Source organism: Mya arenaria, chromosome 9 (genome assembly GCF_026914265.1).
Source record: "Mya arenaria isolate MELC-2E11 chromosome 9, ASM2691426v1".
NCBI classification, from domain to species: domain Eukaryota; kingdom Metazoa; phylum Mollusca; class Bivalvia; order Myida; family Myidae; genus Mya; species Mya arenaria.
In genome coordinates this window covers 9,605,913-9,623,306 of record NC_069130.1, presented here as the reverse complement: position 1 = coordinate 9,623,306, position 17,394 = coordinate 9,605,913, and the positions used below count along the sequence as shown (strand labels likewise).

The 17,394-nt window shown below is 32.3% G+C and overlaps 1 protein-coding gene across 1 annotated transcript in view; it reads left to right on the top strand.

Annotated features, from left to right (window-relative positions):
• Window positions 1-3,207: 3,207 nt before the first annotated feature.
• LOC128246834 (uncharacterized) overlaps window positions 3,208-17,394 on the top strand; it is a 114,388-nt gene continuing 100,201 nt past the window's right edge. The window contains 3 exon segments of the mRNA XM_052965303.1: window positions 3,208-3,430; window positions 5,540-6,735; window positions 6,738-7,099. Coding sequence (XP_052821263.1) covers window positions 5,928-6,735; window positions 6,738-7,099 — 1,170 coding nt within the window. The 5' untranslated portion in view covers window positions 3,208-3,430; window positions 5,540-5,927.

Genomic DNA, 17,394 nt, shown 5'->3' with positions numbered 1-17,394 from the left:
AGTTTTACTATCTTTAAAAGAATAGGGTGGCTATGTCCAGTATAGTTTTCAAAACAATTCAGTGGTTATAACACATTTAAATAATTAACATCCTCACTAGATTTAACCCTGGAACCCAGCTGAGATAGAGCCTATGGCATGATGCCCATCAGCTTAGCAGGCATTATGTTATTGACCAAGAAAAGAGGATATTGGTTGTTATTCCCAGTAATTGCTTGCTGTGTCATCAGCTGTCTGGCTTGTTTGTGTTTCATGTCAATTTGCAAATGATGCCTTTTGTTGCAACCAGTGTATGGCTGTTTCATTTCTCTACTTCTGGTGTTGAAAATATTATCCAACTAGTGTAATACTGTAGACATTTTGTCTCAGGACGCACTGGGGGGCCACAAGTTACATTTCACAATTAAATTAAGGGTTGATTTTAAAACATTTGTTTGATTATGCATTATGAAGGCTCGGCTGTGATATTGTAAATCCATGAAATTCCGTAGTGCTTCTTGGGAAATTTGCAAGATCACACCCGGCTACAGTGTTCATGATGCATGAACGAAATATGCTCAAGCCCGCAAGGCCTGCACTGGTAAAATGCTTCCTGGGCTTGCTCAATTTCTGGGTTTTATACAGTAGGGCTTGTGCAAAAATATTATGCCAAGCAATGGTATATGAATTTGGGCTTGTTCATCCAAAAGATTAATTTCAATGATCAATTGTTATATTTAAATTTTTCTCTGCTCATTCTTATTGCTTTGAATGTAAATAAGAACATAATTTAAGTAAAATAATGGAAAGAAATTTGAAATTGCATCTGCATTTTATGTCGGTTAAAAAGAACAGTAAGACATTTGAAACGTTGTTTACCATTGGATTAATGATGTGGCACTTGTCCAATAAGAATCTAGCTAGCTAAGCACTGAAATAAACAATGATGACATAATGCGTTGCAGCTCGGTAGTTCATGAAGAGAAGGGCAATGTAATTATTGTTTTATGTTTAATGTTTTTTTGCTAAATGTTGTTGCATGATTTCAACAACTCAGACTAATTAATAAATATTTAAATCTGTATAATGGTTTTCTTAGAAGTTTGTCATTAAGATGTAATGAAGATTAATTGTATGTGAATTTCATTGTTTTAGATTAATTGGGACTTTGCTGTCTTAGGGTTTAGTCTGTTTTAATATGTGTCTTTGTTAAACTGTTTATTGAGAGAACGATGAGATTTATCCTCTGACTTAAAACTTTGACATTAAATTAAATTGAGCTGACATGTGAAAAATCTTGTAATCTTGTTTTAAAGGGGTTGTACTCCGTATGATGAAATAGCGAAAAAAAAGAAGAAAATTGTCGAAAACTGACATAAACTTGGTTTGATGTGTATAATGCATTGATACTTACTAACTGAAGTACCACATAGTTTAGAATTAATTTATTTTCGCAGTTTTTTGTTTTTTTTCTAGATTACTAGGTATGTCTACCTAGTAGAATTCATTCCTTATGCGTGATTGGCTGGTCGATGTTATCACGTGATATTATCAAGTTAGGTATATAGTTTAAATATTCCAAACGTTTAGACTGAGCCTTCGTAGCACAGTGGATACAACGCTGGACTGCAATTTTGGCGACAACAGTTCGAACCCGGTCTCAGACTCGATTTTTTTACATTTTGGTATTTTTTTTACAATTTTGATATCAAAGAATAAAACATTTAATAAATAATTGTCCTGAGATTCATTACAGAAAAAACCCAACTATTTTTGGTGCCAATCTGGTGTACAGTCCCTTTAAAGGATGTATCATTACCAGTTTTTATGTAAATACTTTGAGATACCTATCTTAATTATAAGATGAGAAATTGACATGTTTAAGTGACAACTTGCTTGATTTTATATCATCTTTGCCCATGGGCACATGTTATTGAATAAGAAATAAAAACATTTTGATTGATTGTGAAATTAAATTGAATATTTACTGCAAGCATAACTGTGATAATTTTCACCTTTTACCTTGTATTTTTTTAATTTTTTTTTTTAAAAACATGTAAATGTATGTAAAACATGAAGCAAATGGCAGATTACAACATTTTAATTGGCTGTGACATCGGTATAAAAAGTGATAACAAGGTTTACCTATTTGGTTTGAATTTACCTCAGATAAACGATCATCTTTAATAAATAATTCAAACTCTGAAAAATCTTTCAGTAAAAGCGAGATACTGAAAAATTGAAGTATTTCGATTTACATTTCTTGTTTTTAAACTTTCAAATTAAAAGCTGCAAGAAAAGATTGTTTGACTATAAACAAAGGCATTAAGATGCATTTTATATCTGAAAAGCATATCAGATGTTGACGAAAATGAAAATTCTGCATTTTCACGCGCTTGCTTCAGGTTAATTAGCGACCAAGGCATTTACATTACTTTAAAACAATTACAAGAGTCATCAAAAAACTGTCTATTTAACATAATTGTGAACAAATGCCATTTAAAGCTGCACTCTCAAAGATTGACAGTTTTGACTTATATTTTATTTGACTTATATTTTAATTTTTTTATTAGAATCAGCTGATTTTGGCATCGATGACTTCAATTCAGTCATATAAATTGTTTGGAAAACTGCGGAAAAACACATTTTTCTTTAAGCGTTAGTATCGGTTTCAGCCGTAAATATTGAAAACTTCGATCTGATCTTTTGTCAGCAGTCTTATATTACTGGTTTCCACTGACATTTATGCCAAATTTGTCTGATTCCACGAGAAAAAATAAAAAAAATGTCAAAACTGTAAATCTGTGACAGTGCAGCTTTAAGTTTCAAAATGAGTCATTACTAATTTAGGTTTTATTTAACAATGAACACATAAACTAGTTCTTGAAATCATGTCTCACTCATTAAATAAAGTATAGAATGATGATCATATGGAAAAACACTTTGATTGCGAAAAAAGCGCTCAAAATGGAATTAATGAATATTTAACGTAGTTCATTCAAAAGTTTCAGAAAAATAATAATAATTGTAAAATGATAGTTCATGAAGAGCGTTTTGCAAAGATGACACAAGTGAAGTATTAAATGGTTTATAGTATAAGGTAATTCATTGAGGCGTACTGGTCTTATGTTCAGATGAGTGTACGGTTCATGCTTGCTTTTCATTCATCATTTTGGTTTTCCAATTATCGACAGATTTGATAGGTGTTATACAGGAAAGGTTAGTCGAGACGTCAGACTTACTCCTGTGACAAGGAATTAAAATCAAAATCAAATGGACTGTGTCATTGGTTTAGCTGACTGGATAAATGATATTTTTGTGTTAAATATTGTGACCGATTTGAATAGAAAGTGATTTGTGGATGTTTTTGTGAATTGAAAAAATGCAATTTTATATGGATTTTGGACAGACTTGGATGAAAAAGCATCATCAATATAAATTTTTTATGGGGGTATATTGTGATTCAAATTTAAATATCTGCCATTTGAATGCGTCATTTTTCATTTCCTTAATTAATACACAATTGTTTTCTATATAATGTTAAATTGCAATGATTAATGAAAATTTCCAATATAATTGTTAAACCTCAAAGATAGAAAATTAAGGGCTGAATTATATGTTATATATTTTAATCGTATGACCTTGACATTTTCTAAAGCTGTTATGTTTTTTTTACTTTTAATATAACATGTAACAATGCCATTGGAAATTGGAATAATAACATTTAAACAGCTTGATAAAAAATCTTGAAGAGTAAATGTTATAATACTTATATATTAAACTTTAATTTCTTAAATAATAGAATGATAACATTACTAGCTTGATCAAGAATCTTGAAGAGTAAATGTTATAATCCATGTTCTCAATGAGAACCGGCTGCCGGCCAAAATGGACGGTCCAAATGGCAATAGGGCCGGTTCAAATTTGGAAAACTAAATGAATTTTCAGTAGAATAAGCAGAAGCTGGTCGTTTACTATTTGAGACGGTTCAAACAAAACTTATTGAGAACCCTGTATAATATTCATATATTAAACTTTAAATTGAAATGTTCAAACTTGTTTTACCATCCTTACTTAATTGTACTAATGGTATAATTACTTCAGTTTAAATTGATCGCCTTATATAATCATTTGGTTGAATTTATACACTGATGTATTTACTGATAAATAACAAAACCACATTTTCACCTGCATGTAATAATGCATCCTTGAAACATTATATTATACACACACTAGATGATCATGTTTGAAATAATTCATGCGTTATAATTCTTGATTTTTAACGAGATTTTTAGCAAAATAGTAATAATCACATCTCACAATTTTATGCATGATTTTCTATGAAATTGTTTGGGATTTATTTTGCTGTTTGAAGTTTTTTCCCCTATTATCAATTAAAGCACGTGCTTCTAATTTACATAATGTAACAATACGGTACTTAGAATTTATGATGAAGCAGCTAGCTAAGGCTCATCAAATCTATTAACTCAATGAATTTTATGCTTTCCAGTGGTTTATATAGATTTGTCAGTGAAATAAAATTAATATTTCACTGTTTCAAACAGTGAAAATATCAGTTTGATATTTTACACTGTTTTTAAAAGTCATTGCGCACAGGGCTGGAACACTGTGAATTTCAACGACATCATTTCCTAAATGACATTAAGTGTGCAAATAAATTGGCATGTTTTTCTAATAAAGTGTGATTGAATTTTAGCATAATTTGATGCATATATAATAAAAAGAAAAAAATTGTTTTTTCTTGTGAAATATTAATTTTGGTGCTCACTAGGTGAAACATATTATGATCTTACACTGAAATAAACAATTGTCCTTTTATATAAGAGATTGAATTTTATTTATTGTGTTTTCATATCTTCATGAATTTAGCTCCACCAGATACAAATCTTCCTTTGATTTGCAACCTAAGAGGCATAAATTTTGTGGAAATCAATTTTGATGTTTTATTTGCTTTTCTACAATTGTCGACACTATAAACAACTGCGGTAGATTTTCACTACCACTGTGAACAATGTTTGCATTTGACGCATTTAAAAATAATGAATACGGCTCTTGAAAATGAAAACTGATCATTTACGCTATTCGGTTTTGTCATCTTCGACAATGAACAGACTTTGTATCGCAACTGAGTCGTTATATTTTAATTGAAAAGAAAACGAGGGGCGCTGGTCTTTTAAAATTTTGTCAATTTAAATTATTTGAATACATCTGGATTTACACGCCTATTTTAACAAATGTGTGAAATTTAAAGTGAAAAAAGGTTTTGAGGTTAGAATTAATCAATATTCCGGTCAGCTTACACACTTATTTCGAGTTCATTATTTGTCAACAGACAAGTTTGATAAGCAGTGAATATATATAGCCCGGAATTGACTTAACTGGGTTTTCCCATGCCGAAATTCATGTAACAGTCCAATGACTCTATTGTCTCCGAAGTAACGTGTGTATATAACAACGGTTTAATTTTGTTTGTACCGGAGGATTAGGCTGGGAAAACCCGAATAACTATAATTCCGGGCTTAAACTATTTGAATTTCAGAATATAAACATTTAAAATTATCTGTTTAGAAGGACATAAAAGTGTCATTTTGAAAGATTAATGTCAGATAATCAGAATATGGATTTATAAGGATTGACTGGATTAATACTATGGAACAGCTAGCTATTTACAGAGTGTAACAATAGTATGTTACATCTATTAATTCCGGATTAACTTTTTAATTTGTGCAAAAAAACACCAGACATTTAACATTGAAAACAATAATCAATGGAAAAATGTTTAAGTGACTCAATAAAAAAAGTGACTCAAGTTGGAGGATTTAATATGACTATGTTTTAAGATATTGTTGATAAGTTCTTGTGTTTATGTTGGCATTTAGTACTTGCCAAATTTCCACACGTTTTCTGGACATAAAACGACGTCAGTTATGCCGAAAAACAAAAACAAAGTTCTTGGGACAAGCTCCCTTAAAGTTAAGCCGAAGAAAAGACCAGGGTTGATTAAACAATTATCTCAGCCTTTCTTGACTTCCAACAAGAAGAATAAAAAGTCGACGTCAGAGGAGAAGGATGAGTTAAGACTTTTTAGTGGTTACGATGATATGTTTTTACCAGACAGTCATAAACATGCAGAAGACACAGTGTATTTATCATCAGAGATGGAACTGGAGTCGTTTTTACATTTCGATAAGTCACCACTTTGCATAAAGATTTCAGAAGGGAGGGAGAAATGTTTCAGCGGCGATAGTGGTTACATGTCACCACCGTGTCAAAGTGAACTTCTTTCCCCGGGGGTAGGGACTGCCCCCGCTAAAGGAATTCTGAAAAAGACAAGCGTTTCCCCCGAGGTGAGATGTGACTCACCGACAGTGAACTTTGTGCAGTTACAAAATGGCCGTGCAACGCCAGACCCGATTCGAGCTATGTCTCCAATTAACTGCGAACGTGCCAAGTCACCATTTGATCGTAGTCGTGCGATATCCCCAATTGATCGCGCAATGTCACCTATTGGAATGGAGAGTATCGAAAATGCTCTTGGATTCCTTGATGATATTATTGATGAGGAAAATACCAGAAAGAATGTTAAGAAGTCTGTCTCATTTGGTGATATCGCTGAAGTTAAGAACTTTCTCAGTGATTCTTCAGATAATGACCTGTTTGATGAGCTTATGCCAATTAGGCAAAATGTTTCATTTGGCGATGTTGAAAACTTGAAAAGACAGAAAGACGAGTGTAACCAGTCCTTCAAAAAAGTGTTTCTTTCGAAGATATTTATGCCAAACCGTGTTCAAATTCAAGTATTCATTTTGACTTTCTGACACGCAGCCAGTCTTGCGAACAAATTCCCTTACATGATACAGACAGTTCAGAGGAGGAAATGGAAAATGAAATATTGGAAATAGAAGAAAAATCGGTGATAGAAAAATCGGAAATCGAGGATGACGGGAAGGAATGTGGTTGTGAATCGATATGTGAGTTTGAGGTAGAGGTCAAGGTTGTGGATATTCAGCCAAGGTCAAAGGTTGAAGGTCAGGAAGAGAATGAGGAAAATGAGGTTGCCATGGATACATGCACTGTGATAGATAGCTTTAATATTTTGGTAAGTGTAATTTCTTATGGTAATGGGATGTTTGTTTTCTTGCTGCAATTTACATGTTATAATTTTAGTTAAAGTTGATAAAAAAAATATTACTTATGAAACAATATTCTCAACTTATTATCACATTATTTGTACTTGATTGATAAAAGGATTATCTATTGTGCTTCAATTATCTCTCAAGATTCTTGTTTGAAATATTATCTTGAGAATTATTTTTTTTAAAGATTTTTTTCTAAATATTATTTTTAATTTCTAAATGGACATTAATTCAGTGTGAGCAACATTACCAACTTGATGGGACATGTTTTACAATCATGGTGCAGAAAATATTGATTAAACAAATGTGGTTGCGTCTAATGTCATCTTTTCTGCACAAATTATGAGTTTGTAAATTTGCTTTAAGATTAAGTTGTTGTGTGACTTAAGAGCCCTTGATAACATGATGGAATGTCAACAAAAAGTTGAGAAAAATTAAAATGAAATGATGATATTGTACATACAGTCACTACTTCTTAGCCCTTAACTCTGACTTTCATAACTATTGACTTATCTCCCTTGTTTGTCTGAAAAAATAACAGAGGAGCATTGTTTCTTGTTCAGTGGGTCCCTTGTGGTAGTTCATTGTTTATTGGCTGGTCAAACAGTGATTGACAATAATTAGTTGTGGTCATTTCATAATTGACCTTGTTAACTGATAAGACAATGTCTCGAGGGCTGTGATGGCCGTTTCTTTAGGTCATCGAATAGTTTTCTCTGTAAGTATATTATTAATTTGATGGATTAATAAAGATAAACATTTTTTATCAGTGTTGCAGTAATATTCAGGTGTACATGTATTTCATATATGTCAATTTAACAAATTTATTCAGGAGGAGCAACAGTGACTGTAGGAATAAATTTAATTTGTAAACATGAAATTAAACCATCTTATAGCTTATCATGAAAAATCAGGTAAGTAGATCATTGAGTATGACTTGATTCCCAATTTGGATCAATTCAGTAACATTGGCTAAAAAACAGAATAGAGGGCAAGAAATTCTTGGCTCTGGTTGGCTTGTTTGATTAGTGATGAACTGATAATAATTGGTTGAGTAGGAATTAATTTTTTTAGTACTTAAATTGTTTGTTTCATACAGTGGTTCTTTAGTTCAGGATTATAGACCTCACTCCAAAATCAGGATTGAAAGATTTAAACATAAGACTACAGTTGTAAAGACTGTACCTTAAAACAAATATAAAGTGCAAAAGAAAGAATTTCAAAAGGGGTGAGGTCAACCCCCCTCCCCCCATCACCCCCCCCCCCTCCACGGCTTTTTTTCATGATTGACAATTATCAGCTGTTAGACACACTGTTCTCTTTAAAACAAAGACATATACTGATGTGTTGGTTTAACAGTAATCAATTAACAGTCATAAATTGAAATAAAACTCTTTGAACCGAAGTATATAATGAGACAATGAAATTTGACAGTGTGTAACTGACTCATTAAGATTTTTTGTATTTTAAATAAAATAATCATTAGTATGACATCATCGTTAGTTAGGTAAATCTTTAAGTACATGAATGATGAAAAGCTTCAATGTTAAAACTGTGATGGTCCGTCACCTTTGTGGTGCAATTTTTACTAAATTCTGTTTTTGCAGTGCGAAGCGAGACTGTGGGGGTTTTGCCTATTTAAAGCTGCACTCTCACAGATTAACCATTTTTACAACTTTTTTAATTTTTGTCTTGGAAAGAGCAAATTTTTGCGTAAATATCTGCAAACTAATGGTATAAAATTGCTGACAATTTTTAAGATCAGATCGCAGATTTTGATACTTCCGTTCGAAAATTAATGTTTTATGGCTTAAACTGTTACTAGCAGTTTCAGAAAAAGGCATAAAACATCATTTTTTGAACTTAAATATAAAAATCTGTGATCTAATTTTTTGTCACCAGTCTTCTATCATTGGTTTGTAGATATTTATGCAAAAATTTGCTCTTTCCAAGACAAAAAATGAAAAAGTTGACAAAACGTTCAATCTGTGAGAATGCAGCTTTAAAGTGGGATTAAAACTTAAATAAATAAAATGTTTTGAACATATTTGATTTACCATAGTATTATTTCTGCTTATTTCATTCTAAATAGTTTAATCTAAATTCGACCCTGCAGGGACATGTATATGTGTGTCTATTAATCATATTAATATTGTAATAACAAAATACATCAGCCCTGAATTCAGTTAATGCTAACTCAGTCACTGACATGTAAACTTCTAGCTGTTTTATATTGTGTCCATGTTGCATCACAGTGCATTCTTTGCAAGCTGCAGACAATGCGAATGTCCGTCGGACAGTCGGACATGTCCGGTATATTTCCATTTTGACCGACGAAACTTTTGTTTTGGTCGGTCACAATGTCCGGTGAAAAATTACAGTCAGCACCGTTTAATTTTCGGAAAATTTACTTTCAGTTTCTAAATAAATGTTCAGAGTTATTTTTAACTATTATATCATGATTATTCAGCGTGTTAATCCGTGTATCACTATTTGTAAACCCCGTTTCGACATGTTTCCGTAAAAGCCGATAAAACGCGTAAGGGTCCGATTTCAGCTCGTAATTTAATACTTTTATTTTACGGAAATGTTCGGAAATTACAAAATTCCGTATGTATTTATTTTCGGCGAAGTGGTTCCCGGCAATCGTTTTAATTTAGATATGATGATTAATATACCGAGCTGACTTTCTTTCCGCTCTGTTTAACTTTGCCAATAACAAGAAATCTACTTTTGTTTTTGCATAAATGTTGTGCAGACTTGTAGTACAATTCGTTACATTTTATAACCGTACTGTATCTTTAATTTAAAGATGAATTAAAAGAGTAAGATCTATCTGTTCCATGGGTAGACGAACCATATATGAGTTTTTTTGGGAGGCAAGGGAAGAAAAAAATTATGACATAAGATCCGAATATTGATTTTTTTACATGATATTTAGCTTTTTTTGTAATTTATTATAGAACTGTAAGACAAATCTATCCAAATAGATCTAAACCTGTTATAATGGGGATTTGCAAAACTTATTTAAAAAAAAGATGCTTAAAATCAAGGTTCCGGCTGATGTAACCGAATACTGTTTGTAACATTGCGACAGGTAAAAATTTGTTGCGACAGGTAAACTTAAGGTGTTTACCTGTCGCAATGTCCTGTGAAGAAAAAAAGTTTTCGCGTTGTCTGAAGCTGGGAACCAAATTGCAAATGTAGATCAGAAACACCTTTTAAAAAGTAAGCGTTAACTGAAATCAGGGTAGGAGTGATTTATCTTCAGCATCTGATTCCAGGGTTGCCTAGCAACAGTTGATATGGTGTCCCTCTGTTATTGGTCAGTTGGTAAATGAGGATAAGATGTACTAAGGTTACATCACACTAAATCAAATACAAAAATGTGTATTACAGTGCAAGACGGTTGGCATTTCTGGCATTGTTGTGTCGGTGTGTAGAGTTTGAATTCCTGTCTTTGATGACGATGAAAGGTGCACCAATTTATCATGGAATTTGGGATTGATAAAAACATACTGTGCAACGAGCTTATCTGACTATGTAATAATTATAACGCTTGTATAAATCAAAGAGTAAGGCAACAAGTAATAAATGGTTTGTTTGGCGTTACTCGACCAACATTTTAAGGTGTGGGTAGGTTACAGGTATGATTTATTTACTTTCTAACCTCATCATTTTGTAATAGAAAAAAATAACCGGAGAAGTTTAAAAATATTTTGGGTTGCAAAATTTTTTTTTAGTTGCATATGGTCCAAACAAACTATCTATTAAATGTTGTAAACCAAGTATCATAGAACTTCTCCGCAAATGAATATTTACAAAATTAAAAATAGTTTTAATTGTTATATAAGGTTGAAACTTATAGTTAGTATAGGATTGGATTTTTTTATAAAAAGGGTACTAAATCTTATTGTTCGTTTTGGATCAGATATTAGTTAGTAAAGGACAGTTCCCATAAAAGGCTGAAACTTGTAGTTAGTATAGGATGGGGTAGTTTCGTAAAAAGGGTGAAACTTATAGTTAGTATAGGATGGGGTAGTTTCGTAAAAAGGGTGAAACTTGTAGTTAGTATAGGATGGGGTAGTTTCGCAAAAAGGGTGAAACTTGTAGTTAGTATAGGATGGGGTAGTTTTGTAAAAAGGGTGAAACTTGTAGTTAGTATAGGATGGGGTAGTTTCGTAAAAAGGGTGAAACTTGTAGTTAGTATAGGATGGGGTAGTTTCGTAAAAAGGGTGAAACTTGTAGTTAGTATAGGATGGGGTAGTTTCGTAAAAAGGGTGAAACTTGTAGTTAGTATAGGATGGGGTAGTTTCGTAAAAAGGGTGAAACTTATAGTTAGTATAGGATGGGGTAGTTTCGTAAAAAGGGTGAAACTTGTAGTTAGTATAGGATGGGGTAGTTTCGTAAAAAGGGTGAAACTTATAGTTAGTATAGGATGGGGTAGTTTCGCAAAAAGGGTGAAACTTATAGTTAGTATAGGATGGAGTAGTTTCGTAAAAAGGGTGAAACTTGTAGTTAGTATAGGATGGGGTAGTTTCGTAAAAAGGGTGAAACTTATAGTTAGTATAGGATGGGGTAGTTTTGTAAAAAGGGTGAAACTTGTAGTTAGTATAGGATGGGGTAGTTTCGTAAAAAGGGTGAAACTTATAATTAGTATAGGATGGGGTAGTTTCGCAAAAAGGGTGAAACTTGTAGTTAGTATAGGATGGGGTAGTTTCGCAAAAAGGGTGAAACTTGTAGTTAGTATAGGATGGGGTAGTTTCGTAAAAAGGGTGAAACTTGTAGTTAGTATAGGATGGAGTAGTTTCGTAAAAAGGGTGAATCTTGTAGTTAGTATAGGATGGGGTAGTTTCGCAAAAAGGGTGAAACTTGTAGTTAGTATAGGATGGGGTAGTTTCGCAAAAAGGGTGAATCTTGTAGTTAGTATAGGATGGGGTAGTTTCGCAAAAAGGGTGAATCTTGTAGTTAGTATAGGATGGGGTAGTTTCGCAAAAAGGGTGAAACTTGTAGTTAGTATAGGATGGGGTAGTTTTGTAAAAAGGGTGAAACTTGTAGTTAGTATAGGATGGGGTAGTTTTGTAAAAAGGGTGAAACTTGTAGTTAGTATAGGATGGGGTAGTTTCGTAAAAAGGGTGAAACTTGTAGTTAGTATAGGATGGGGTAGTTTCGCAAAAAGGGTGAATCTTGTAGTTAGTATAGGATGGGGTAGTTTCGCAAAAAGGGTGAAACTTGTAGTTAGTATAGGATGGGGTAGTTTCGTAAAAAGGGTGAATCTTGTAGTTAGTATAGGATGGGGTAGTTTCGTAAAAAGGGTGAAACTTATAGTTAGTATAGGATGGGGTAGTTTCGTAAAAAGGATGAATCTGATAGGATGAACCTTGTAGTTACATCAAAGATACTTTCGTTAAAGGGTTAAACAAATAGTTAATAAAGGATAATTTTATTACAAAGGTGATTTTGTGCAAGTTTTTATTTAATATAGAGATTTCAAGATGGATAAAAGCTCAATTTGTTATTTCGTTGGCCAGGAAGTTTAAATAATCTGACAAAAATTGAAATGGAATGTTTTCATATCTGGGATATGAAGATATTTGAGATTTGAAACGGATTTAAAGACAATTAAACTCATATTTTATAGTCGTTATTAATTGAATTGTAACCACTGGTTGGCTGTTTGTTGATGGGGAAAAATATGTTTATTGTGTTACAATTATATCTAAAGACGGTTTAATTTGGATGATTTCTTTTGCGTTCTGTAATTGAAAGTAATTGGAATAAAACCATGTGTTTACAATACTTGGAATTAAATTGTTTATAAGTTTGCAAAAATTGTGTTTGAAGTGAAGAAAGTGAACAAAACTTTGAAATATTCTTTTTATTTGCAAAAATTGTGTTAAAAGTGATTTTTATTTGCAATCTTATTATGGTAACAAACAATTTTGTGATGGAGTTAAGATACATAATTATGATTTGGGGCCAATTTGTGTTCATAGATTTAAACAAATTCAACCAATAAATCAAATATATTGAATAGGATTTTCTACCATTTTAGGGTATATTTTTAGATCTATTGTCTGTGATGATGTAAAGCATAGGAATATTGGGTGATTTATCTGGGGTGGTGATATGAAATTATGAGCCCTTTAAATTGTCAGCCCCGCCCCCAACAAGTATCAAAATGGGCGCACCTTGATTGGTAGCTATAGTGAGATTGATTAATGATGGTTTTTAACTAGAGAGGGAGAACAATATTGTTTCTATCTATATCTTTATCGGATGTCACTTGGAACCTCCTTGCTGCAACACCACATATAATGGGCTGATTGTTCTGAACTTTGTAACATTGACTTAGTTGTTGACGGCATCGTTGGAAACTTTTTAAGATAAAATATCTTATGATAATCTCGTATCTTTAAATGGAACAAGTACAGCTGAAACACTCTGGATCACAAGTGCATCCATGAAACTTTGATAACTTTAACATCTATGTTCAAATCAATCCGCTAAATAAATGCTTTATTGCATTCCAATTATCTTTACCATTTGTTTCCCATAAGTCAAATAAGCTATGTTTAATCGATTTTTTATGAAAAGAAGAATCAATGTCAATTAAAGTGGATGGGGTAAAGTACTTGAATAAATGAATAGCAAAATGAAAATGATTCTTAAAGCAATGAAGCATAGAGATTGTGCATCTATGTAATACAAGTACCCTAATAAGAATGTTAGATGTTTATCATTAGTTATAATTTGTTTTAAGGTATACACGTATAACAAAAATATCTTTTAAGTAGTAAACCTTTAACTACTTACTAAACTGAGAACAAGATTGTTACCATGCATTTAAAAGCTGAAAACGCACAAATATTAAATGACTGGTGAGTCCTAAATGATTTACAGTGATCAAATATTGTCTTATATGGAAGAAGTACCTTGTTTTCTGCACCTTTCTTCTAAATTAAGTACGGATAATGCTTTATAAGAACCATTGCTTTGATATTTATTCATCCTTTTGGGTAATTTGAAACAATTGTTTTAATTGTGGTACATCTTATTCGGTAGTAAGAGTGCATCCTTAGCATTAAGGTTGATGGAGCTTCCAGAGAGCTTTTGCTTATGTATCATGGTTAAATACCTTAAGTGCAGTTTTTATACCCCCACAAACGAAGTTTGAGGGGGTATATAGGAGTGAGCTTGTCGGTCGGTCTGTCTGTCGGTCGGTCGGTCTGTCAGTTTTCATGGTTTCCGGAAGATAACTCATGAAAGGCTGGACGGATTTGAAAAAATTTTGGTACACAGGTGTAACATCAGAAGATACTGGTCAAGTTCGATATTGGGGCTGGTGGGGTCAAGGTCAAGGTCATGTTGCTAAAAATAGAAAAAACGGTTTCCGGACGATAACTCATGAAAGGCTTGACAGATTTGAAAATTTTATGGTACACAGGTGTAACATCAGAAGATACAGGTCAAGTTCAATATTGGGGCTGGTGGGGCCAAGATCAAGGTCACTGTTACTAAAAATAGAAAAACGGTTTCCGGACGATAACTCATGAAAGGCTAGTTTTTCTTGTCAGCAGTGTAACTTTTAAATTACTCAACAAATTTAAATAAAACAATACATGCATGATAAAAGAAGATGCAGTGTGCAGTAACCTTGGAGTTATGGCCTCTTTTAAAAGGAATGGTTTGCCATTCCTGTGTCCAGGCGGCATTTGGGGGTATTCGTCACTCCTGTGACAGCTCTAGTTGTTGTTAAACAAACCAGAACCGAAAATTTACTTCGACTTAAGCATAAACAGCTCATTGTCACATTGCACAAATACAAAATACACATTCAATAAATACATACATTATTACATAATAATGCGTTTTGAATGTTTTTTCGATGTAAAGCTGCTTTTTTAAATAGAAAACCTCAACCATGTTACCCACATATCCAGCCTGACAGTATGATGGTTGATAAAAAATTTTTAAGTGAGGATGTTCAAAGTTAAATTATCAATCAGATTGTTACTGTCATTAATAATGAATGACTTCAGATATTATACTAATGGTCCATCAACATAATAATTATTAATATTTGCTTGAGTAACTGTGATAACCAAACTATTGATGGTATGTCAATATTAGAATGAGTAAGTTTGTCATGACAGTCTTTCAATGGTTGTCAATTGCCATGAAAAATCATGCACTGTCGTAAAAGGAAAAAAAAACAGTTTTATTTATATAGAGTTTTGAACAAGAAGCCATATCTAGTTTATTTATTAACCAAGTATTTCAATTTAACAGCGTAATTATAATTTGTGAATTTGTGTACAGCTGTTATTCACAATTTCATGTTTTTATTTTAAAGACGGGGTTTCAATGAATAAATCAACACTGATAAATGTCCTTGAAATATAGTATCATTATTTCAAATGTTTACTTAAATGGGTATTGATTGTTTTTATTGTTATTGTAAAAAAAAATCAACATTTCATATATACCAGGGGAAGTAACTTCTATAGCTCATTTTGGTGGTTATGTAATGAATTACCTCCCTTCATCACCCTTAGTGAACTCTTGACTCCCTTGTAAGTTATTAAAAAAGATTTATTGTTTAACACTCAGCAGATTTTTACTTAGATAAGGTCATTCGATGTTTCCTCCCCATTTGTTTACCCTATTGTCGGGTGTTTAGTCTATTTTTGCCCAAAGAAGCTTTTGATGTGTTAATAGGAGAACAGTTCGATGTTTGATTTAATGCCCTATTCTCTCATTATTCCATAAAAATGGACATTCTCGATCAAGTTCAATCAGTTTTGGGATATATTAATGTGACTTGGTAGTTAAATATTAAGATTCATAAAAGAAATTTATGTCCGAACAATATAAAAAAGTCCTGAAAAGATTGGGGAATAGGTCGTATATTTTAACGATGACAGTTTCAAAAGTGTCCTGGGGTTAATTTTGTTGTGAGAGAGCTGGATTTTTAAAGATGCCTTATAGACATAGTGATTGTATACATTTCAAGCTGCGAGGTTTTAATGTTGGAAAAAAAAGAATATATTTTGTGAATAGAATGTCTTAGGCCCAAATCCTAACTAGAAAATTAAACCATTACGCTGTTAAAAATATCAGTTATGGTACGAGTGCTTGTTAAACATTCAAACGAAAACAAACATTAAATGTTTTTATTCAAATATTTGTGGGGTTATTTATGACGATTTGTGAGTTTTGTTCGAGTGAAATGCAAAATATATGATAGCTTGTTTGGATTTTATGAAGTTGCATGTATTTTGAAATATTAATACCATGGTTAGGTTTTGTTAAATCATTAAAGGAATTTCCAGTTTGATTTTTCTGCATTAAATATATTTCATTTTAGCAAAAAATAACATATGAATTCAAATTATCTATCAGTCTTAAGTGTTTTTAAATGTGAATTGGATTAATGTGCTTTTTATGTTGCAGCTAGTTCAATAACTGGACTTTATTGTATTACCATATATATTCATATAAATGTGCTGGGTGGGTTTCTTATATGATTCCTGCTCATTGTGAATAACTTGTTCAAATTAAAAATATATTTTGAATAATGTTGGTGTTTTTTAACCTTAAATTAGTTCTATAAATAGGTATAGATTTATTTAAAGGATTTCAGAATGCAGGTGCATTGTCATAATTGGATACTCCGATACTCTATATGCTAAGTTGTGGACTGTGGGACGATTTGTCTAGGAAAATCTCATAATCATGAATAATTAATGAAGCTGAGGTTAGGCAAGATACCTGATGCTTTTGCTGAAAAAATATTCTAATGAAAACCGGAACTGAACCAGGTCCGCAAGTTCAGTACAATGAGTTTTGTCAGCAGCCAAACCACTCGGCCATGGAGGTTTCGGACATTACCGGATTGTTGAAGAAAATTTAATTACAGGAAGAGTTGTCTCCCCTGTCTCATGCAAAATGTTTAAAATGAGATTTTGTCAGTCAATTGTTCCACAGTATTTATGAGGTATAACGGAATTACGTACTTTGGTTGCTGATGATCGTGCATAAGAAATATCATAATCACTGCTCTGATGATTAACATAGAAATAAGCAAAAATTTAAATTAGTTTCATAAAACTAGACGAAATAGCTTATAAAGTCAACTTTATTAATCTATTTTAAGCGCATGTAATCTATTATGACTAGCTGTGACAGGACACTATTACAGATTATGTATTTTCCCTTGATTGCAAAAAGGGCTTATCATAAAAATTAAGGTAGA